This window comes from Podarcis filfolensis (assembly GCF_964270895.1).
Source record: "Podarcis filfolensis genome assembly, chromosome: 16".
NCBI lineage: Eukaryota > Metazoa > Chordata > Lepidosauria > Squamata > Lacertidae > Podarcis > Podarcis filfolensis.
In genome coordinates, this window is record NC_139620.1 from 34747207 (window position 1) to 34770107 (window position 22901).

Genomic DNA, 22901 nt, shown 5'->3' on the forward strand with positions numbered 1-22901 from the left:
ACGCCAGCTCCCTCGGCCGATAAAGCGAGATGAACGCCACAACCCCAGAGACGGTCACAACTGGATCTAATGGTCAGGGGTCCCTTTACCTTTAAGGTACACAAACATGTGGTGTGGTATCCCTACACCAGGGGTCAGCAAACCTTTTCAGCAGGGGGCCGGTCCACTGTCCCTCAGACCTTGTGGAGGGCCCGATTATATTTTTGGGGAAAAATATGAATGAATTTTTATGCCCCACAAATAACTCAGAGATGCATTTTAAATAACAGCACACGTTCTATTCATGTAAAAACACCAGGCAGGCCCCACAAATAACCCAGAGATGCATTTTAAATATAGTGGATGCTCGGGTTGCGAATGTGAACCATGCGGGATGCATGTTCGCAACCTGCAGTGTTCACAACCTGCAGCGGCGCGTCTGCGCACGCGCAGGTTGCGATTTGGCGCTTCTGCGCATGCGCAAAGCTCAATTTCGCACTTCTGCACATGTGTGACCCCCGGAAGTAACCTGTTCCAGTACTTCTGGGTTTCGGCGGGTCCGAAACCCAAAAAAACACAACCTGAAGCGTCTGTAACCCGAGGTACGACTGTAAAAGGACACATTCTACTCATGTAAAAACATGCTGATTCCCAGACTGTCCATGGGCTGGATTTAGAAGGTGACTGGGCCGGATCCGGTCCCCAGGCCTTAGTTTGCCTACCCATGCCCTACATAGTCACCCATAGATGAGGTCTTGAACAATCTGGCACTGGCAGGGTCTGGGTGGATCCTTTTCAGATCAGGCCTCTAGATGGTTTCCAGTTCAAATCTCTCTCAAGTCAACATTTGATCGCTCGTTGGATTGTGTGAAATGCACCCACTTGAGGCAGCACAGTGCCTTGGGAGCTTTTCACTTTTAAGAAATGTGTGTGTGCGTGCGCGCTGGACATCCTGCTTGGACTGGCACAGCGACTCAAGAGGTGTTGCTCTCTCTCCAAGGCCCCATCTCTCCGCTCAACCCCCAGGGGAGTGATGTTCTGTTTCCAGGCGCTCGCTGCAAAGGTCAGCACCAGCCAGCAAGGAAGATTAATTTTAATTTAACAACATGCAGACAACTCAGCAGGAGGAGGAGGAGCAGCGGGGCAGGCGGGTGGCACTCTGACACTTGGGTGCCTTTTTAATGGGGCAGGCGATGGGGGATGCACGGAGGTGGGGCTGCTTTCATGCCGAGAGTGATTGGAGAAAGAGAGCTGGTTAATGTTGTGAGCTTCATATCAGGAATGGAGACTTCCCTGTGCATTCGGCAGCTGCATCATCTTGGTAAGTTTTGGGAGGCGTCTTCTTCTTCTTCTTCTTCTTCTTCTTCTTCTTCTTCTTCTTCTTCTTCTTCTTCTTCTTCTTTAAAATGCCGTTTTAAAATAAATTGGAGGACAGGGTGGCCTTGCTGAAGAAAAGTAAAGTGATCAATGAAGTTATCCGTGTGTGTGTGTGTTTTTAAAATAACCTTTATGCCTTGATGTTTTAAAAGATCTTTGATTAATAAAATATTAGCCTGGGTCCTCACAGCTTGCTCATTAATGAAAGGGCAAACTGCGAGATTTCATCCCTAGGTGTGCGGTTGTGAATACAGGAATGAGGAAATGTCACGCGGGGACACTTGTGTTTTATCAAGGCCAAAACTGGGGACTTTGGGCTGCCATATCCAGATCCAGATTTGGATTGTGTGTGGGGATGGTGTGTTCTGCATCCCAGGGGCCCTGAGGTCAGGGTCTAGTTTATCATGACAGACAACCCCAACACATCTGGAACGCTGCATCTGGCTTGGTGTGGGGAGTGACCAATTGCACAGGCTTGACGTGCACTGGGGTGTGTGTTTGCTTTCCAAAAGGCTGAATAAAGTCATCAAGGGGCACTGTAGAGTCAATTGTTGTTAGCCTGCAGTGAGGCGGGTGTAAAGGAAAATAACTTTTTTTCTGAAAAGATCTTACTGTCTTTTCTCTCAAGCATCTGAAAGGGCTGTAAGTGGACACAGGGCATCACGTGCACACCCTCCAACATTTATGATGGAAATAGGGTGGTAATTATTATTATTATTATTATTATTATTATTATTATTATTATTATTATTATTATTTTGTATTTGACTGGGTTGCCCCGGCCACTCTGGGTGGCCTCCAACATATATGACAGCATAATAAAACATTAAACATTTTTTTAAAAACTTCCCTATACAGGCCTTCAGATGGCCTGGGGGTCGGATAACTCTATAGCCTACAACATTTCTCTGATAAAAATAGGGATGTATTACTATACCCTCCAATATTTCTCCGATGAAAATAGGGATGTCCTTTTTAAGAAATATCTGAAAAATAACTGTAACCTAAATACAGTAGTAGCCTTTGAGTGCTTTCTGTAACTAATACTTATGAAGAAAAATGATATGGATATAGAAAAAATAGTTTTTTATAAAATAATAAAGAAAAATTATGCAACATGTTTATCAAAAAGCGGGAAATATGGAGAGGAAGGGAAGTCATAGGTTCATGAAGAAAATACATAGTCAAAACTGTATGTATTCTTTGTGATTATTGATATCTTTATTGGATTAATGGAAATGATTATGACTAGTTGTTGTACATGTATAGAAGACGGCAGTGGCATAGCGTGGGTTGTCAGCACCCAGGGCAAGGCAAGTAATTTGCGCCCCCTAACCCATGGATTTGCGCCCCCTAACCTGTGGATTTGCGCCCCCTAACCCATGCATTTGCCCTAACCCCAGATGTTGCGCCCAGTGCGGCCGGCCCCCCCTGCACCCCCCACGTTACGCCACTGGAAGACGGACAATAAAGGATTTAAAAGACACAAAAAGGGGGGGGGGAGAGAAAATAGGGAAGTCCTAAGGAAAAGTGGGACATTCTGGGATCAAATCAGAAACTGGGATGGCTTCTGTAAATCCAGGGCTGTCCCTGGAAAATAGGGGCACTTGGAGGGCCTGCAGGTGGTAAAGCTCAACCAGGGAATTAAGTGGACCAGAAAGGGCAGCATGGCCTTGGGAATATTTCAGAGAATGCTTAGGTAGGATTCCTCCCCCCGCCCCGCCATCTTCTCCAGCCAAAGGGCCACATTCCCTCCTGGGCAACTTTCCAGGGGCCAGAGAGGTGGATGAGGCCGGAGGCAAAAGTGGGTGGAGAAACAGGTGCTAATTTTACCTGATCTCCCTGGAGACCTAGAGATGTGACGATAGACTGCTCTGCCTCCTTTCTTTTAGCAAATGTTTTGTGCCACTGGGGAAGTGGTAATTCTGTATTGATTTGTTTTGGATGTTTGTATGTGATGCCAATAAAAGGTTTGATGATGATGATGATGATAATAATTTTACCTTTGCAGGGCAAGCTACTTTCTAAACACACACCCCTTTCCTCCACCCAGGTCATCCAAAGGGCCGTATCAGAGTTCAAGGACACATTCTGGCCATAGCTGTCAACCTTCCCTATTTTTGGTGGGAAATTTCCTTATTCCAGCGCCGTTTCCCTCTGCTATCCTGATTGTTAGCTCTCCTGCAGACCTTCCCCAGGACAGGTGAGGCTGCTGATCCCTTATTTTCAAGGCTGCTGATCCCTTATTTTCATATCTGAAAGTTGACAGCTATGATTCTGGCCAGGCAAAAAGAGGGTGTGAAGCTGAGGGGTGTGGCCTCGGGAGTGTCCTGAGGGCCACATAAAGAGGCCCAGAGGGACCCATTTGGCCCCAGGCTCCCCATCCCTGCCCAGAGACATCATGGGAAGACTTTTCTGTCCAACGAGTTGACCCAAGATTATGCTGGCCTATAGGATTCATAGAACTGTGGAGTTAGAAGGGACTCTGTGTGCAATCTAGCCCAACCCACCTGCAAAGCAGGAATTTCGGCTAAAGCATCCATGACAGGTGGCAACCCAACCTCCGCTTAAGCAGCTCTTGCTCTGGTCATACAAAAGCACCCAAGCCTCCCCACCCCTTCGTTTTCTCCTTCTCAGATAGGTACTACAGGACAGATATTCCGCACCTGCTGGGCTGCATTGCCATGGCAACCGCTGATCTCACCCCTCCTCGCTACTGTTCCCTCACGCATTGCAATAAGGCAGGCTTGTTGGGAAACAGTTGTGAGAGCCTATCCTTTTAATTGAAGTGTTAACTGTCGGCAAGGAAGGATATGGGGCTTCGATGCACGTACTTGAAACTGACTATTTAATCACGACTCATGCACGTCTGGCTTTCGTGCCAGCTTCTGCATGTTGATACCCACATGTTGGGTGGGTGGAATTTTAATGCGTGCTACCGTGCAGGCATGCACCTGCAAAGCGGACTTATTTTCAGAGCACACAAGGGTCCTGACACTGTTACCTGCTTTTGCTGACCATTTCATCAATCCTCTCCAACACTCCCATGTAAAAACAGATGCCTTTTCCCCCCTTAACCCCTTCCCCCAATTGGTGTTAGGGAACAGCTCCTCATAGTGGGGTAGAGGGCAAACTGCAAGGGCAAGCTGTGGATTTCGATGGGTGCTGACCGGCACATAACACTGAAGCATAGCTGTCAACCTTCCCCTTTTTTGTGGGAAATTCCCTTATTCCAGCACCGTTTTCCACTGCTTCCCGCTGCTATCCCGGATTGTTAGATATCCCGTAGACTGCCCCCGGGACAGGTGAGGCTGCTGATCCTTTATTTTTGAGGCTGCTGATCCCTAATTTTCAAATCTGAAAGTTGGCAGCTATGCACTGAAGTGGCCTCCCCTTTCCCTTTCTATGCAGTGCGTAGTTGTAAGTGATTAGAGCGTTGGGCCAGGGACCCAGGAGAATAGGGTTCAGTTCACAGCTCAGGCAAGAAACACACTGGGTCATCTTGGGCCAGCCTAACCTACCTCTCAGGGTTGCGGTGAAGATAAAATTGGGAGGGAGAGTACAATGCCTTGAACCCCATGAAGGAAAAGTGTGATACTACTAATGTAATGTAATGACTAAATATCAGGAAGAACTTTCTGATAGTAAGAGGTGTTTGACAGTGGAACAGTCACTCTCAGGAGGTTATGGACTCTCCTTCCTTGGAGGTTTTTAAGTAGAGGTTGGACGGCCATCTGTCATGAGTGCCTTGGCTTACATAGATTCCTGCATTGCAGGAGGTTGGACTAGACATCTCTTGGGTCCCTTCCAGCTCTACAGTTCTTTGATTGTATAATGCAAACAAGCAAACAACTTCAGTATTTTTGGAAATCTTGAATCTGTACATTTCCCACTGCCATTTCCAAATTTGGCTTGCCAGCATGTTATTAATATTGATAATATTTTTTAATTTTTTTAAAAAAAACACTTCTAGAACAACTGTTAGATTCAGAGCCAAAGCAGGAACATAGCATTTTTTCACCCTAATAGTCTCAACCACCCTGTGAGGTAGGCTTGGCTGAAAGTCCATGAGTGGCCCAAGGTTACATAGTCAGGGAAGTTTTTAATGTGTGACATTTTGATGTATTTTAAATCTTTGTTGGAAGCCGCCCAGAGTGGCTGGGGAAACCCAGCCAGATGGACGGGGTACAAATAATAATAATAATAATAATAATAATAATAATAATAATAATAATAATTACATAGTTATGTAATTACATAGTTATGTAATTAATAATTATGGCTAAGTTGGGTTCTGAACCCTGGTCTCCCTAGTTCAGCACTCTTAACCACGCTGCCTGGTGGTTCTTAAGCAGATTCTTGCAATGTCTACCAATGTGCTGGTGAGGTCACGGGTTGCATAAGCCACATAGCTGACGACTATCCTAAGTCAGATCCTTGGTCTGCCCAGCTCAGTATCGTTTTATTTGTATTTATTGCATTCATCGACCACTTTCACCTTCCAAGGATCTCAGGGTGATGTACATGGTTCTCCTCCTCCCCATTTCACCTTCACAACAGCCCTGTGAGGTAGGTTAGGCTAAGAGATGGTGACTGGAAAGCACAAGTCTGAGTGGTGTTGCGTTTGCCTCACAGCTTTTCCCTGGAAAACACGATTCCTGGGATAGCTCAGTCGGTGGAGCATGAGGCTCTCAATCTCAGGGTTTAAGTCCTGTGTTGGGCAAAAGATTCCGGCATTGCAGGGAGTTGGACGAGATGACCCTTGTGGTCCCTTCCAGCTCTATGGTTCATTTGCTGCTGAATTGGAACAAGCAGCAATCTGCTGAAAACCCAATTGTCATTTGGTCCGATTCAGCTGTAAACCATGGGCTTCACTGGGGGAAACTAGTGGGACAAGGCCTCACTGGCCGTGGCTGCCCAGGCTTTCAGACAGTGAACATTCCCAGCCTGATGTCTGAGATGCTGAAGGGTGAACCAGGGAGAGGCATGAGCTCTGTCACTGAGCTATGGCCCTTCTCTGGTTGTGTGTGGCTTAAATCCATTGCATGTGTTTCTTTAAGGAAGCAGCGCAAGGAAAAACACACCCATGTACCTTGAAAAGCCATGCTGTCTCTTGAGTTGCTTTCTCATCTTTTCTTTTTAAAGTTTATTTGGCTTTTACATAATATTATTAACAATCATAACCAGTCCAAGTATTAAAGCAACAGAAAATAATAATAACAAAACAAAAGGTTCTCCGAACCTTCGGACCTCCCTCCATCCCTCCTTGGGTTCCAATTCAGTCTTTCATTTCTGCATCTTTTACTGTATTCTATCTATTAAAGGTAAAGGGACCCCTGAGCATTCGGTCCAGTCATGGCCGACTCGGGGGTTGTGGCGCTCATCACGCTTTATTGGCTGAGGGAGCTGGCGTACAGCTTCCGGGTCATGTGGCCAGCATGACTAAGCCGCTGCTGGCGAACCAGAACAGCGCACGGAAACGCTGTTTACCTTCCTGCCGGAGTGGTACCTATTTATCTACTTGCACTTTGACGTGCTTTCGAACTGCTAGGTTGGCAGGAGAGGGACCGAGCAATGGGAGCTCACCCCGTCGTGGGGATTCGAACCACCGACCTTCTATCAGCAAGTCCTAGGCTCTGTGGTTTAACCCACAGCGCCACCCGCGTCCCTTATTCTATTTATTACTTACTCATAATTTCCAAAGTCCATGTCACCTTACAAGTGTCACTGTATTCCTGCTAATGATTTCAAACTGTTTACAGTAATCTCTCATATACGTTACAGAGTTATTCCAGTCTTTCACAAAAATTTGGTCTTCCTGATTTCTGATCTTTCCCGTCAGTCTTGCCATTTCGGCATAGTCCGTCAAATTTGTCTGCCATTCTTCTCTGGTCGGTACTTTATCTTCTTTCCATCTCTGGGTCTCTTGAGTTGCTTTCAACTCTCTTCATGGCTGTCCAGGCTTTCAGGCAGGGAACATTCCCAGACTGATGCCTGAGATGCCAGTGTGGTGTAGTGGTTAAGAGCGGTAGACTCGTAATCTGGTGAACCGTGTTTGATTCCCTGCTCCTCCACATGCAGCTGCTCGGTGACCTTGGGCTAGTCACACTTCTCTGATGTTTCTCAGCCTCACTCACCTCACAGAGTATTTGTTGTGGGGGAGGAAGGGAAAGGAGAATGTTAGATGCTTTGAGACTCTTTAAGGGGAGTGAAAGGTGGGATATCTCAACTAGGGCCAGGGCCTTTTCAGTACTGGCCCCAACTTGGTGGAACGCTCTGTCACAAGAGACTAGGGCTCTGTGGGACTTGACATCTTTCCGCAGGGCCTGCAAGACAGAGCTGTTCCACCTGGCCTTTGGTTTGGACTCAGTCTGATCCTTATGTTTCCCTCCCCTTATGGTTTTGATCTATGGGCTACTTTTAAAATGAGGCTGCATTTTAAATTGCATTTTAACCTGTATTTTAAATTGGTTCCCTCCCCCTTATTATGTTTTTACTGTAATTTTACTGGTGTTAGCCACCCTGAGTCTGGCTCTGGCTGGGGAGGGTGGGGTATAAATATTATTATTATTATTATTATTATTATTATTATTATTATTATTATTATTATTATTATCAAGTCCAAACTCCTCCTCCTCCTCCTCCTCTTCTTCTTCATTGCTTGCTTCCAGTGTCAGGTTGCTTTGGGGTTGGGAAATCAAAGCTAAGAGTGACAGACTAATCAGATTCTACTAGGGTTGCATGCCCATTTGACCCATTGCGTTTTAGTGCTATTTCCCCTGGGATGGTTATTAAGAGGTTGCGAAGGTGGTTGGGAGCCCGGCATAATTGCATTGGGGGATAGCTGGACTGAATGACCTTTTCAAAGGCATCACCCTCCATCCTATCTTAGCCCAACACCAGGCAACAGAGAGTAGCTGCCCCTTTTCAGCTGGGCATACACTGTGGTGCTGGTGGTGGGTAATAAAAAAGGAAGACGATATGTTAGGATAGCTCAGTTGGTAAAGCATGAGATGCAGCCAAACTTCCAACAGAACTTCCTAAATCAGAGGAAGCCAAAGTGGGGCCCCAGAAGTGGAGATGTAGCTGTGGAGTGAAAGGGTTGTGGAAATTTCACCCCTCCCATTGTAAGAATCTCATGATGTTTTCAGAAAGGAGGCAGCGGAATCTGCTCATTGCTTCTTCCGCTCCTGCCCGACTCTGTGGGAGTCTGAGTGTTATCTGTGTAGAGATAAGATGACTGCATAAGGAACTATAACACTCATGCAGTCCAGTAGCCTCTGTTAGTCTCTAGGTAAAGGTAAAGGACACCTGACAGTTAAGTCCAGTCGTGAACGACTCTAGGCTTGCGGCGCTCATCTCACTTTACTGGCCGATGGAGCCGGCGTACAGCTTCTGGGTCATGTGCCCAGCATGACTAAGCCGCTTCTGGCAAACCAGAGCAGCACACGGAAACGCCGTTTACCTTGCCAGAGTGGTACCTATTTATCTACTTGCACTTTGATGCGCTTTCGAACTGCTAGGTGGGCAGGAGCAGGGACTGAGCAACGGGAGCTCACCCCGTCGTGGGGATTCGAACCTATGCACCTTTGCCCCTCATAGGTGCAATTTGGTGATCACTGGCTGCATCACAAAATTCCTATCAGTCCAGATTTTGAAGGATGGCAGCGATTTGGTTTTGTATTGTTTCAGTAAGTTCATATTTGGTAGATTCATCTTTAAATATAAACTGAATCAAACTCCCCTCCCTCCATCCCTTTGTGGTTCAAAGTCTCATGTCTTCAGCATGGGAGATAATATACTTTTAAAGATTGCTGTGATAATGGATTTCAGCCTTCCCATACCTGGTGTATTCCAGATGTTTAGAACTACAATTCTGTTCTGCTCCAGCCAGCATAGACCACTCTTCAGAGATGACTAGAGCTGCAGTCCATAACTTCCACAGGGCACCAGAATCTAACAATGCAATATTATACATAACTATGCATACATAAGTATCAAGTTCCGTGCTGCTTACTTGTACTTACTTTAGGTAAATAAGCCTATAAAGCCCATTATAAATGTTATGAAATTCTGAATGTTGAACAGTATATTAACCTTAAATAAATAAATAAAAATAAAACAGCAAGTGTAAACATTGTCTAGCTAAGCAGTGCCTGTTTCTTTGCCATGAGATGGACAGATATGGAAGTTGTTCTCTCAATTGGAATAAGCACATCAGTCTTACCAGGGAATGAACAAACCTGTTGATTTCTCTTCTGCATTACTCTTGCTCATTCTGCCCTTAAGTCTGTTTTGCTTCGTTTCTGCACTACATTGCAATTATTACTTTAAATTTTTTTATCTCCAAGTACATATTTTAGTAGGGACGTGGGTGGCTCTGTGAGTTAAATCACAGAGCCAAGGACTTGCCGATCAGAAGGTTGGTGGTTCGAATCCCCACGACGGGGTGAGCTCCTGTTGCTTGGTCCCTGCTCCTGCCCACCTAGCAGTTTGAAAGCACATCAAAGTGCAAGTAGATAAATAGGTACTGCTCCAGCGGGAAGGTAAACAGCATTTCCATGCGCTTTTTTCGCCAGAAGCAGCTTAGTCATGCTGGCCACATGACCCGGAAGCTGTACGCCGGCTCCCTTGGCCAATAAAGCGAGATGAGCGCCACAACCCCAGAGTCGGCCACAACTGGACCTAATGGTCAGAGGTCCCGTTACCTTTACCTTTACATATTTCAATGTATATCTTGATATTATCTAAACTGCCAAACTGCATTGCAGTGTTACCAGAAGGACAGAATCTGATGGACAGCTAAATCACAATCCTCATCTTTGGTCAAACAGTGTGAATCAGTTCATTCACAAATATCAGACTCCCCAAGAACCTCCTGAGCCTTACATTTTCAAGCATAAAACAATTGCTTTTGCTTTGTGTGTTTCCTTTTAAGGATATGCCTGAGGGAGTCTACCCTGGGGTCATGCTTTGTAATGTCTGTGACCTCTGTTCTGCAGTAACCCCTGCTTCATTTACGAGGCAAACATGAATGGGTGGTCTGGGGGAGAGGAAGAGAGAGAGAGAGAAGAAACCCAGGATTCCAATTAGAATTGCTCCTGGCATCCTTGCATGCCGTGCGCTTGGGAACCCACACAGTCGGAGTTGCTTTGAAATGTAACAATTCCATTAATTGCATTGGCAATTGCATTAGTGGCTGAGAGTCCCTGAGAAGGTTGTGTTTTGCTTTGGCTTTTAACACCCGGGGAAGGCAATGCTTTCTTTGTCTTTAAAATGAAACGACCCACCCCTCCCACTTCCCACCCTTCTCCAAGCATGTATACAGGGCGTCACAAGGTGAAGCAGATGCGATTAAGCATTTACTCAAAGCGGTTTATAGTTTCTGAATGGGGTGGGTGAGGAATGATGTAGACTTGAATGAATCCCCAAGCAATGTATGGAGTCCCTTGGAATAAGGTAGATCGTTTTCCAAAGCGCCAAATCGGGATCCGAAACCAAACCTGTGGTCAGTTGAAATCCCTGGTATGCAGACCCCTATCACGGGATGCACCTTTTGAAAGAGTCTCCCTTTTAATGACTCCTCTGCTCTTTTTCTGTTGTCCACCATCCTCGATTTCATGAAATTAAGAAGAGAAGTGGGGGTAAGATATGAGAGAGGAAGAGATTCTCTAGGTATCGGCAGAACATATGGTGCTGAGCAAATTAAATATAAAAGCATGAGAGCTTTTGAGCAGTCGTTTTTTTTTAAATAGGCTGCACAAATTTAATCTTCTGCTACTGTACTTTAATTATCCCAAAGTGAATTCCCACTAGGTCCCTGCTACTCTCAGTTCCTTGCACTGTGCAAAGGTACGATGCGTTAAATTTATGGCTGCTGTTTTGTAACTCCACTGAGATTGCCACTAAATGCAAGAATCTGGTCGGAAGCTTGCTTCTCTATAACCCTCAGCTTTCATTAATCCTACATTGGGGTGGGGAATGGTGGCCTTTCAAGTGTTGTTGGGCTATAACTCCCATCATCCCTGACCCATGCTTGTTGAGGCTGATGGGAAGTGGAGTCCAACAAAATCTGGAGGGCCATACATTCCCTGTTCCTGATAGCACCACCAACACAAATGCAAGTTTCCAGACATTATGAACACCAAGAAAAGCCTTGAAAGATATGCATGGGGCGTCTGGTGAAATTTCACCATGTTCCATCTTCTTAATGCCCTACACGCAAACATTGATTTTAATATACATGGTTGCCATAGCTCAAAATCCATAGGGAATATTTACCATTCAAGCTTCTTAGCTTCTCTTGGAAATGGAGACAATCATTGTTTGCTAAACTGGTGTTGGGGGTCTGTTAACTACCATTTAAATTCATGTTTAGAGGGTTTGTCCTGAGCAGGAACCCAGTAGCTGAGGGAGGAGATGGGAGGAGCAGAGCAAAATAGAAAAAAAAAGGTTGAAAATGTAGCTGGATGTGATTATTAAAGATCTCCTTAGAGCGCACCAAAATCTGTTTGGCATGGATAAGGATCCAGACACCAAACCTGGGCTTACCCTTTCTGCTTTTCTTGATATTTCTTGGAGCTTGCCCTTCCAGCACATTCATTACGATATGTAGTTTTGAGTTTTTGTATTGTAAAGCATATGTTAACACGTGTTCACATGTTTCAAGGCTACGGCTCTTGAATCACATCCAGGGCCAGATTTAGGTTTCATGAGGCCCTAAGCTACTGAAGGCAATGGGGGCCTTTATATGTCCAGCTGTCCTTTGTCAACAACAAATTGTCGCTATTTTTTGTGTTGAATATATGCTATATGGTCATTTATGGACCTAAGAGGTATCTAAAGCCATTTGCACATAACAAAATGTGTATTTTATCAAAGTAATTGATATAGAAATGAGTAAACCAGTGACATTTTAGGGAGCAGGCTAGCAGGCGGGGCCCATTACTTACATCATAGGAGCCTACACAACACAGAGCACTATTGCTGTATGTAGGTTTTATTTTATTTGTTTGTTATCTTATATTTTGGAAATGTACATCTAGGTTTTTTTCCCTTTAATTTTTTTGGGGGCCCCCAAGAGAGTGGGGCCCTAAGCTATCACTTGTTTAGCTTATATGTAAATCCGGTACTGGTCACATCCTGACACAAGCAGGTGTTAGTGCCAGGGTAGTCTGCATGAAGCTTCCCATCCTTACCCCATCAATCCTTAACCGCTGGCTGATGGTGGTGGGAATCACATCTGGAGAACATCGCTTTGGCTTCCTCAGTGCTAACATCTGTCTGTGTCAGGATGCGATTTAAAGAGATGCAGCCTTGAATAGGTGAACCAACAAGGAGTTTGAAATGGTTTCAGGTTTTCGTTGTTCTTTCTCTTGCATGCGCTTTTTAATCGCCACATATCTGATTGTGGGAATCAATTCCTGATTACAGAGAAACAGCCCCATGGCTTGGGTGGGCTCTTTATTGATTTCCGTGGCTGCTATTTTTACGCCCTGTATATCATCTGATGTTGTGCTTTTAGGCTAGGAAGGAGCCCCAGCCACCCTTTTTTTGATCATCTTTTATTAGGACATGTTTTCATTTGCATCTTAAAAAGAAATCCTAATTATGGAAGTGAGCTTATTTAAAATGCAGATGGTTTCTCCATTAAGGTGGTGGTGGTGGGAAACCCCGCTGTGTGGCTTAGCTGACTTCTCACTTGGCTGTTAACAGCAGAGGCTTTTAAATGTCACCGGCTCCTTGCCCTTTTGTAGCTTGACCCACATTCCGCTCTTTCTCCCCCTCCCACCTTTCCAAACTGCACCCCCCCCCACACACACCTTCAACTATGTCAGCACTAAAGTTCAAATTGTAAACCAGACCTCGCCGATGCACAGATTTTGGTTTTAAATGCAGGAGTTCATAAACCAGCCCCTAGTTATTACCACAGAGGTGAACCCATGTCTGCGCTATAGCACTTCAGAGTCAGACCGCAGGTAGAATAATAGAAACATACAATTGTAGAGCCACAGGGGTCATCTAGCCCCTGCAATGCTTGAATCTTTTGCCCAACGTGAGACTTGAACCCACAACCCTGAGATTAAGAGTCTCGTGCTCTAGCGACTCTTGTTACTAAACACTTCTCCATTCATGAATATTGTGGCGCGGCACCCCAATCTCCAAGTAGTGCGATATTCCAGTGGTTCCAGGCACTTCCCCAGGGTTTGCGTTTCCTTTGGAATGAGGCACAGTGGAGACCGTGTTGTCTTTAGGGTATGCGGTTCATTTACGCATATATACAACCTGGGGATGGTCTTGGACTCCAGGGCGGGCAATTAAAAATGTCTATATAAGGGCGGGCACACCTTTGTTTGAGGTACTCCTTCTCCTGCGTGTGAAGGGGGCACCCTGTTGCAACAGTTAATAAAGATCAGGCTTACTAGCTGCTTTGCTTCTCAGTACAGTGGTACCTCGGGTTACATACGCTTCAGGTTACATACGCTTCAGGTTACAGACTCCGCTAACCCAGAAATAGTGCTTCAGGTTAAGATCTTTGCTTCAGGATGAGAAGAGAAATCGTGCTCCGGCGGCGCAGTAGCAGCAGGAGGCCCCATTGGCTAAAGTGGTGCTTCAGGTTAAGAACAGTTTCAGGTTAAGTACGGACCTCTGGAACGAATTAAGTACTTAACCCGAGGTACCACTGTATTCTCTGGTTGGCCTCTGTCATAGCTGTCAACTTTTTGATTTGAAAATAAGGGATCAGCAGCCTTGAAAATAAGGGATCAGCAGCCTCACCTGTCCCGGGGACAGTCTATGGGATATCTAACAATCCGGGATAGCAGCGGGAAGCAGCGGGAAATGGTGCTGGAATAAGGGAATTTCCCCCCCAAAAAGGGAAGGTTGACAGCTATGGTCTCTGTTATTTTCTCCTACCAATAGAGAACCTACAAAAGGACTCTTTATGGGCTTTTGGGTACTCCATAAGGGAAAAGAGCAAGTTTTTTTTTTTTACTTATAACAATAGGCTGGATAATCCTGTGGCAATCCAGATATTGTTGGACCCCACCAGCCCAAGGCCAATTCTGGGCATCTTCTGGGCATCTCAGGTTCCTCATCTCTGAGTCATAGAAGAGATGATAGAATCATAGCAGTGGGAAGGACCACGAGGATCATCTAGTCTAGCCCCCCGCAGTGCAGGAATCTTTTGCCCAATGCGGGGCTCCAACCCAGGAGCCTGAGGTTAGGAGTCTCATGCTGGACCAACTAAGATTGGGTGAAAATCTTGGCAAGTATTATTTCAGAACTCTTTGCAGCAACCCTGTAATCTGGGTCAGTAGTAGTATCTCCATGTTTTCTTCCGGATGTACTCTGACTTGCCAGTAGCAGCCAGTCAAATTGCCATTTTAAAGTCTATCCAAGCATTTCTCAATCTCTCTCGTTTCCTGTGCTTAGCTTCTTGAACTGCGTCAAGGCCAGGCCAGTACAATTTGTGACTCTCAAGCCAAAATGGGGCTTGTTAGCCCGTAGGCTTGTTTGATTTTGATTTGTTGCCTGCCTAGTGCTGCTAACAAAAGGGTTGGGGTTGGGGCATTCTGAAGCATCCAACAGACTGTGATACATGGCAGGTAGACTGTGTCCAATTCCCCCCCACCCACCCAACTCCGCTCTGAGAAATCCTGGTGGGAAGATGGGAACACACTATTGGGCAGCGCGTTAAGTGCAGAGAAAGACGATAACTCACAAAAAGTCCAACACGTTTTTCTCTCTCTTTCCCATCCCACCCTAACTGCATAATTTTACATTCCAGAAGGGCAGGGCTTTTGTTTTCCGATGCAAAAAAATTGATGCATGCGCTAACGAATGCAGGACAACAGATGCTTAACTCCAGGCAATGTAGAACCTTGCTGCACAGACAGTGGTGTCAGATTGCATTAAATCTACTGGAGCCATCTCCCAATTGTGGTTTTTTGTTTTTGTTTATCTGTTGGCCTTGTACCCATTGAAACACACACACACACACACACACACACACACACACACACACACACTTAATATATATTGAAAATGTTTCATTTATTTCAAACCGTGGAAGAGATTCTGGCTTTCTTTCTGCAAAGATGCAAATGATCTGTAAGGTAACTTTTTTTTATTTTAAGCATTTATTTTCTTCGAAAATGAGCTCATATTTCTCCAAAAGGGTTTTACAGAATGCAAGCGTGTTAAAGCTGTTCAGCAGCCTGACTTCCTATTAAAGTGGGATGCTGAGCCAGAAGAGGAAGGGGGTTTCTTATCTGATCTTATAGAAGCCAAAGAGTTGTCGATTAAAATATATGGACTTTTTGGGGAGTGGGTGGGGGAATGTACTTCATCCTCTCATGTTTCTGTTGCAGTCTTCACCCAAAATGCTTGCATTCACTTTGCGGGGAAAGTTTGTCTGTCTGTCTTTAATAATTTTGCTTAGCTAACAATGATTTAGAGAATGGCTGTGGGGGATATTCCAAAAATATTCTGGATATGAAGAAACAAGCATTTCTAGGATTCTATAGGCACATGCGAAATTTGTGTTTCTGCTGAGATAGAATCTCCATGTCTTAAGGTGATGTAAAGCAAACTGCCAGATCAGAATGTTAACAAGAAAACCGACTGAGCTGGTTGGTTTTTCTTGTGGCTCTTTTAATCTTGTTGATACTAAGAAGTACGCCCACCATGGTTCCTGCACATGGACTTATTGACTGTGTGGGGGTTTCTTTTCAAATTAAGCCCCTCTATGTTTCTTGCATTTATCTTTGTTTATCAAATGGATTGAAGGTTTTGAATGCATATTTACTGAATGGTGAGCCAGTGAAGACACAGAGTAACTGATGAGCTGATGATAACTGAAACAGTTTGAAAGCCTGGAAGACCATTTGCCTGCTTCTCAATCTCTCTCTCTCTCTCTCTCTCTCTCTCTCTCTCTCTCTCTCTCTCTCTCTCTCTCTAAATATGTCTGATAATATTTCAGAAGTGTTTCTCTTTTCAAAGGGTTGTGTCCCGTGGCTAATAGTGGCTGGTTTCATGACTTATTAATCTCTCTCCAGCCTCCTTGCCTTCATCAGCAGCTGCTGGGGCAGGGAAGAAATTGATTTTGAATAGGTTAAATGGTGGACCTCATTTGACTGTGTCACTGCCTGTGTGGAAAGAGTGAGGGATAATTAACTTCTCAGAAATACAGCAGGCAGCGCTGACCCCTAGCTCCCAGATAGGGACACCAAATAAATAAATAAAACCATGTTAAAGGCCAAGAAGCACCTCCTTCAAATTAACAAGATGCTTCCCCCCCTTTTTTATTTAACTGATAAATTTGAGTTTCAAACACCCATCCAACTGTGCAGAGAGGCAGGTGGCAGGAGTGAGGAATCTGTAATTCTTCAGGTGTTATAAGACTCCCAGATCCCATCAGCTCAGTGGTCAGCGATCTAGGTGGTGACCTTTAAAGCCCTAAACAGCCTCAGCCCAGTATACCTGAAGGAGCGTCTCCACACCCATCGTTCAGCCTGGACACTGAGGTCCAGCTCCGAGGGGCTTCTGGCGGTTCCCTCACTGCGAGAAGTGAGGTTACAGGGAACCAGGCAGAGGGCCTTCTCGGTAATGGCGCCTGTGGAATGCCCTCCCATCAGATGTCAAGGAAATAAACAACTATCTGACTTTTAGAAGACATCTGAAGGCAGCCCTGTTTAGGGAAGTTTTTAATATTTGAAGTTTTATTCTGTTTTGAATGTTCTGTCGAAAGCCACCCAGAGTGGCTGGGGAAACCCAACCAGATGGCTGGGGTAGAAATAATAATAACAATAACAATAACAATAACAATAACAATAATAAAATAATAGCATTTCTATTCCACCTTTCCTCTACGGAGCTCAAAGTGAAGCACATTGTTCTCCCCTCCCCACCTTTGTCCTCACAACAACCCTGTAAGGTAGGTTAGAGTGTGACTGGCCCTAACCTTTTAAGAAAATGTGAATTTTCTTAAAAGGTGGTACCCACAGTGCAACAGATGTGGTCAAACTAGTGAGGAACAGGAGGGAACAATTAATTCTTGTCACCCAGATGCTGTGGCTGCACGCATGCTACACATTTAAAGCACTCGACTTCCCCCAAAGAATCCTGGAAGTTGTAGTTTACCCCTCACAATTCCTAGTACCCATAACAAATGACAGTTCCCAGGATCCTTTGGGGGAAGTCATATGCTTAAAAAGTATGGTGTGTACACAACCTATGTTTTGCCAGAAGCCTATGTCTTCTCCACTTGGTCCAGCCAGATCCAGAGTGTTATGCATAAGGAAGCTTCCATCCTTGTGTGTTTCCAGCTTGCTCCCTTCCCAAAGTTGTTGTTGGCACCCATCTGTCTCAAAAAACAATGGAGTGCACTTCTGGGGGTGAAGTCAAACCGCTGCATTAGCAGCACCAAAGTAACCTCTCTGAGCCACAAGTCTGGGTACGGTGTATGGAGGTCCTGGGCTGCCTAGATGACAAGACCTTCCTCACAGCCTCGCTGATGTGGTCCAAAGCAAAGTAGAGCAATACGCTTGGCACCAGCTTAGCTGCAGGAGAGATGCCGGAAGGAGGCCTACAAGGCACCATCCAACTGTCTTAGGGACTCCACTCTGGATTTGTGTAGGGTCTACTCCTTAGCCTTTTCTTCTCCCTAAGATGTCCCGTAAGGCAGTGGAAGTTTAGGGCTGCCTTCCTGGGTTGTGAGCCCCACGTACAATCACCACAACTGAGGGAAGAGCCATAGTTCAGTGCCAGAGCATCTGCCTTGCTTGCAGAATGTTCCAGGTTTAACCCCCACATCTCCAGGTGGGGCTGGGAGAGTCTGAAATCCTGGAGAGCTGCAGCACAGGCCATACTGAGTTGGGTGTCGGACCACTGGTGTGACTCACAATAAGGCAGCACCCTGGAGTGCCCAACATGGTCAGCCGAGGCACATTCCGCTGGTTGATTGAAGTCGCTGAGAATGAAGATCCCACCTTGTGCTTTAGTCTCTCTCTTCTCTTTTTCTTCTAGAAAAATGAACTGAACAATGTCGTGCATGGAAAGAACTGCTTGAGGCTCCAGTATGCCAGCATATCTCACAAGGCACTTCAGTATGACCAGGTAAGTTCTCAGTACAGTGGCCAAAACTGTTTTGGGGGTTCATTGATCTTTGGGCCAATGATCTGCTGGAAGCACAATGCTGTGGATGAAGCAGGTGGACCTTCTGCTGCTGCCATCTTCTTCAGGTGCACTGACCTCCCCACTGCTCTGCTGCCAAGCTCTGAGTTTGGAGTAGCTTTTTCTGCTCCATTAGCGACAGCAGTACAGACGCTTCTAGACTGGCCACAGTCCTTCCTCAGAGCAAGGCATTGTGGGAGAGCTGGCCACGGGTGCTGCTTTGCACCAGCAGCAAATGCTTCTTGAAAGCATTACCGTGATAAATGGTGCAACACCTTTCTCCCTACGGTTATTGGTCCCTACGGACTTTCTCGAGTGCTAAAATTTTATTTATTAAATTTATATATACAGTGGTGCCTCGCAAGACGAAATTAATTCGTTCCGCAAGTTTTTTCTTCTTGCGAGTTTTTCGTCTTGCGAAGCACGGTTTCCCATAGGAATGCATTGAAAATCAATTAATGCGTTCCTATGGAGACCGCTTGCCAGGCTGGCGGTGCGGAGAAGGGCTTTTCTCCCCACCGCAAGCCTTCAGGACAGGTACGGGAACAGAGGGGAAGGCACGCAGCGCTTCTCCTCTGTTCCCGGGGCTTGCGGTGGGAGGAGGGTTTTTCCTCCCCACCACCAACATTCAGAACAGCATTCTGAATGTTGGCGGTGGGAAGGAAAACCCTCCTCCCACCGCAAGTCTTCAGGACAGCCATCCGAAGGCTGGCGCGGGGAGAAGGTCTCTCCGCCCCACCGCCAGCCTTCGGAGGAGCCTTCTGAAGGCTGGCGGCGGGAGGAGGTCTCTACGCCCCACCGCCAGCCTTCGGAGGAGCCTTCCGAGGGCTGGCGGCGGGAGGAGGTCTCTACGCCCCACCGCCAGCCTTCGGAGGAGGTCCGAGGACAGTGGGGAAGACGCGCTGCGCTTCCCCGCTGTCCTGGAGATTTCCCTATGGGGTTTCGTCTTGCGAAGGAAGCCCATAGGGAAATTCGTCTTGCGAAGCGCATCGAAAAACGGAAAACCCTTTCGTCTAGCGGGTTTTTCGTCTTGCGAGGCGTTCGTCTTGCGGGGCACCACTGTACTGGCCTATACCTGCAGGTCTCAGGGCGGTATATAATGGGCTTTGGGGGCTCCCTTGATAGTTCCACCACCCTCAAGAGGTTTGGGGAATGGTGGCCTTGGAAAGGGCAGTCTCTGGGGTAGCCCCAAAGCCATGGAATTCCCCCACACACACCGAATTGTGTCTAGCATCTTCATTGTAAGCCAGAGATGTACCTTTGGACACTTGAGATATATATTTTAGGACTCCTTCCTTTGGAGATGTTTAAGCAGAGGATCTATGATTCTATGACCCACTCTGTTCTGTTGACTGAAGTCTGTTTTAACTGTTTCCCCTCCCCTCAGCGTGGGTGTAATCTTGGGGGCTTGAGCAGCGGACTGATCCACTGTTCTTCCTAATCTGATGCCTGAGGCAAAGGTGCTCACCTCACCACCTGAGAGGGCCAGGCCTGCTTGGACAGTATTCAAAGGATCAGCTTGCTTATTAAAAGCAACCTGCAAATAAATAGGGCGAAAGTGCAACGTGCACCAGTAATACAACAAAAGGATATAAAATACAATACAGTGGCTAACAGACGCCTCGGATGCGACTCATTATTTGCTAGAAGTCCTGGGGAAATGTCTTTTTAAGCCTCTTTGCTTGGAGCGAAACATACCGTATTTTCGCTCTATAAGACGCACCAGACCACAAGACGCACCTAGTTTTTGGAGGAGGAAAACAAGAAAAAAAATATTCTGAATCTCAGAAGCCAGAACAGCAAGAGGGATCGCTGCGCAGTGAAAGCAGCAATCCCTCTTGCTGTTCTGGCTTCTGGGATAGCTGCGCAGCCTACATTCACTCCATAAGATGCACACACATTTCCCCTTACTTTTTAGGAGGGAAAAAGTGAGTCTTATAGAGCAAAAAATACATCAGGTGCATCAGGTGGTAGTGCCCATTGCAACTTGTAGGGCTGCGAGGCCAAACGTAGGTAGAGCTGGAACCAATGACAGGCAGAGTAAACCAATTCTTCTGTTTAAAGTTCCATGATACTGCATTAAATGTAGAATGTAAATGGGCTCTAAGCCTGAAATTACTTGTTTCCTTTTCTTTCTCTCTGTCCATTCTTTCATTTTGTAGCCTCTCAGGAGGGGCTAGGAAATAAAGGGAGATGTTTTGTAGCACGTGTTCACAGCAACGTTCCTGAGCCACGTTTCATAATCTGCTCGCCGGTAGCTGTGATTAAGAGAGGGAAATTCATTAGCAGGTCTCTTAATTACAGATGCTCAGAAATGTGCGCGCGTGCCTGCGTGCCAGAAAAACTCTCTCTTCTTAAGTCTGCCTGGAAATAATCAGTATTCAGAATAAGGCTGGGTAGAGCGAGGAGAGGTGTGGGAAGCTGTGTGGAATATTTTGCTGGTCCTTAATGAGCTATGTCAAGGGTCTCCCCCCCTCCATGTTTAAAAGGGAGGAAGCAGATCTATTATAACAGGAAACCTATAATAAAGCTGAAATAGGGAGGATACTGCCCATTAATTTTTTTGTTTACTTGTTTAGCGCATACATCTGAAGGGTGATTCCAAGTATGTTCAGCTGAAAGCACAAAGGTCAAGAGCATAGGTGGGGAGATATGGGTGGGGCCGGTGTCCAGGGGCCCCACTCCATGCATTATTTGAATGCATGTAGACCTATTGTCTGAGTAGGGTTCCAGTTTCTTCCTTGAGAGGGAAATTCTTCCTTGAGAGGGACGCGGGTGGTGCTGGGGGTTAAACCACAGAGCCTAGGACTTGCCGATCAGAAGGTCAGTTTTTCAAATCCTCATGATGGGGTGAGCTCCCATTGCTTGGTCCCTGCTCCTGCTAACCTAGCAGTTCGAAAGCACGTCAAAGTGCAAGTAGATAAATAGGTACCGCTCCGGCGGGAAGGTAAACGGTGTTTCCATGCACTGCTCTGGTTTGCCAGAAGCGGCTTAGTCATGCTGGCCACATGACCCGGAAGCTGTGCGCTGGCTCCCTTGGCCAATAAAGTGAGATGAGCGCCGCAACCCCAGAATCGGCCACGACTGGACCTAACGGTCAGGGGTCCCTTTACCTTTACCTTTAGACCTATTGTCTGACTAGGGTTCCAGTTTCTTCCTTGAGAGGGAAATTCTGCTGGATCAAACCCTATTTGTTCTAAAGGGGTGTGTGTGTGTGTGTGTGTGTGTGTGTGTGTGTGTGTGTGTGTATGGGGCGGGATGTAATTCTGCAAATCTTTGAGTCCACCCAGTCCTCCTCATCCCTCCCTATTGAGCACAAGTGGTACCAGTTTGGCTGCATCAGGAATCCACAGCCAGGGAATGAGTCTGCTGTTAGCCTATAGCAGGAGTGGGAAACTTTTGGTTCTCGTGATGTTGCTGGGCTACAAATCCCTGCTCACTAGCCAGGCTTGGATGGGAGTTGTGGCTCAGCAGAATCAGGAGGGGCAAAGGTTTCCCACACTTGGCATGTGGGAATGGGATGGTGGTGATGTGGATATGCTCTTAGGCAACCGCAGCTGAACTGTGCAAATATGTTTCTGGGCATCTTGAATCATTGACAGAAGAATTACCCCAAAGCAAACAAACAAAAGACCTACAGATTTGGTTGTGATTTAGTGTCATACTAAATCTTTTGCTCTCTAAGTTGCCACAGGACCATCTTTGTCTTTGGGGTCACAGGCTAGTTTGGCTACTGCTTTATAATTTGTTCTTGGAGCAAAGTCTTCTATAAGAATCAGGAGGGCTGTATCTAGCAGTCCTTCAAACTAGGTCAGCCGTCTTTTGCTGCCACTGGAGTTGGGGAAGGAGGGGGGGCTTCGCTGTTCCGACGCAATTTTCATTTCATGTATGGCCCATATGTTCCCGAGACAGCAGCTTGCAGAGGCGATCATTAGATCCACTTGCATAAGCATGAACAAATGGGATTGACAGATTCCATGGGCACATTTGGGACGGGGCAAACCAAATCAGCTGCTGCTTATGCACCCAGCTCAAGGCAAAATTCTAGAGGGAAGGAGAAAATGAGGCTCTGTTGCCAGGGGGCAGTGTTTAAGCAACACCCAGCACACCTGGGCACCTCTCTATCTGCTTTGCCAAACACATAAATTAAAAACCCAAGTTTCCGTGTGAAGGAACCCCCAAATTCTGAGCTCAAGCTCTGTGGCAGCTACTGGTTTTGCTCCAGCTAGTCTTGTTTGCTGGCGGCAGCACCAGAGGAGGCTATCTTATTAGGGCAAATGGGGCACTGCCTGTGACGTTAACATATGAGAGTGCTGGAGGTGAAATAGTTAATCAGGTTACCCAATCAGAACCCAGGGGGGTGGAGTCAA

At 46.2% G+C, this 22901-nt stretch overlaps 1 protein-coding gene across 5 annotated transcripts in view; it reads left to right on the forward strand.

Moving 5' to 3' along the window:
- The window catches only part of RIMBP2 (RIMS binding protein 2), a 260412-nt gene that overhangs the window by 148097 nt on the left and 89414 nt on the right, over nucleotides 1–22901 (forward strand). For 3 of the 5 annotated variants that reach the window (XM_083589685.1, XM_083589684.1, XM_083589686.1), the window contains one exon: nucleotides 18385–18474. In XM_083589685.1, the coding sequence (XP_083445811.1) occupies nucleotides 18385–18474 (90 nt within the window). Of the gene's footprint in view, nucleotides 1–1183; nucleotides 1301–18384; nucleotides 18475–22901 lie in introns of those variants that run through there. The other 2 variants (XM_083589688.1, XM_083589687.1) reach the window with 2 other exon arrangements.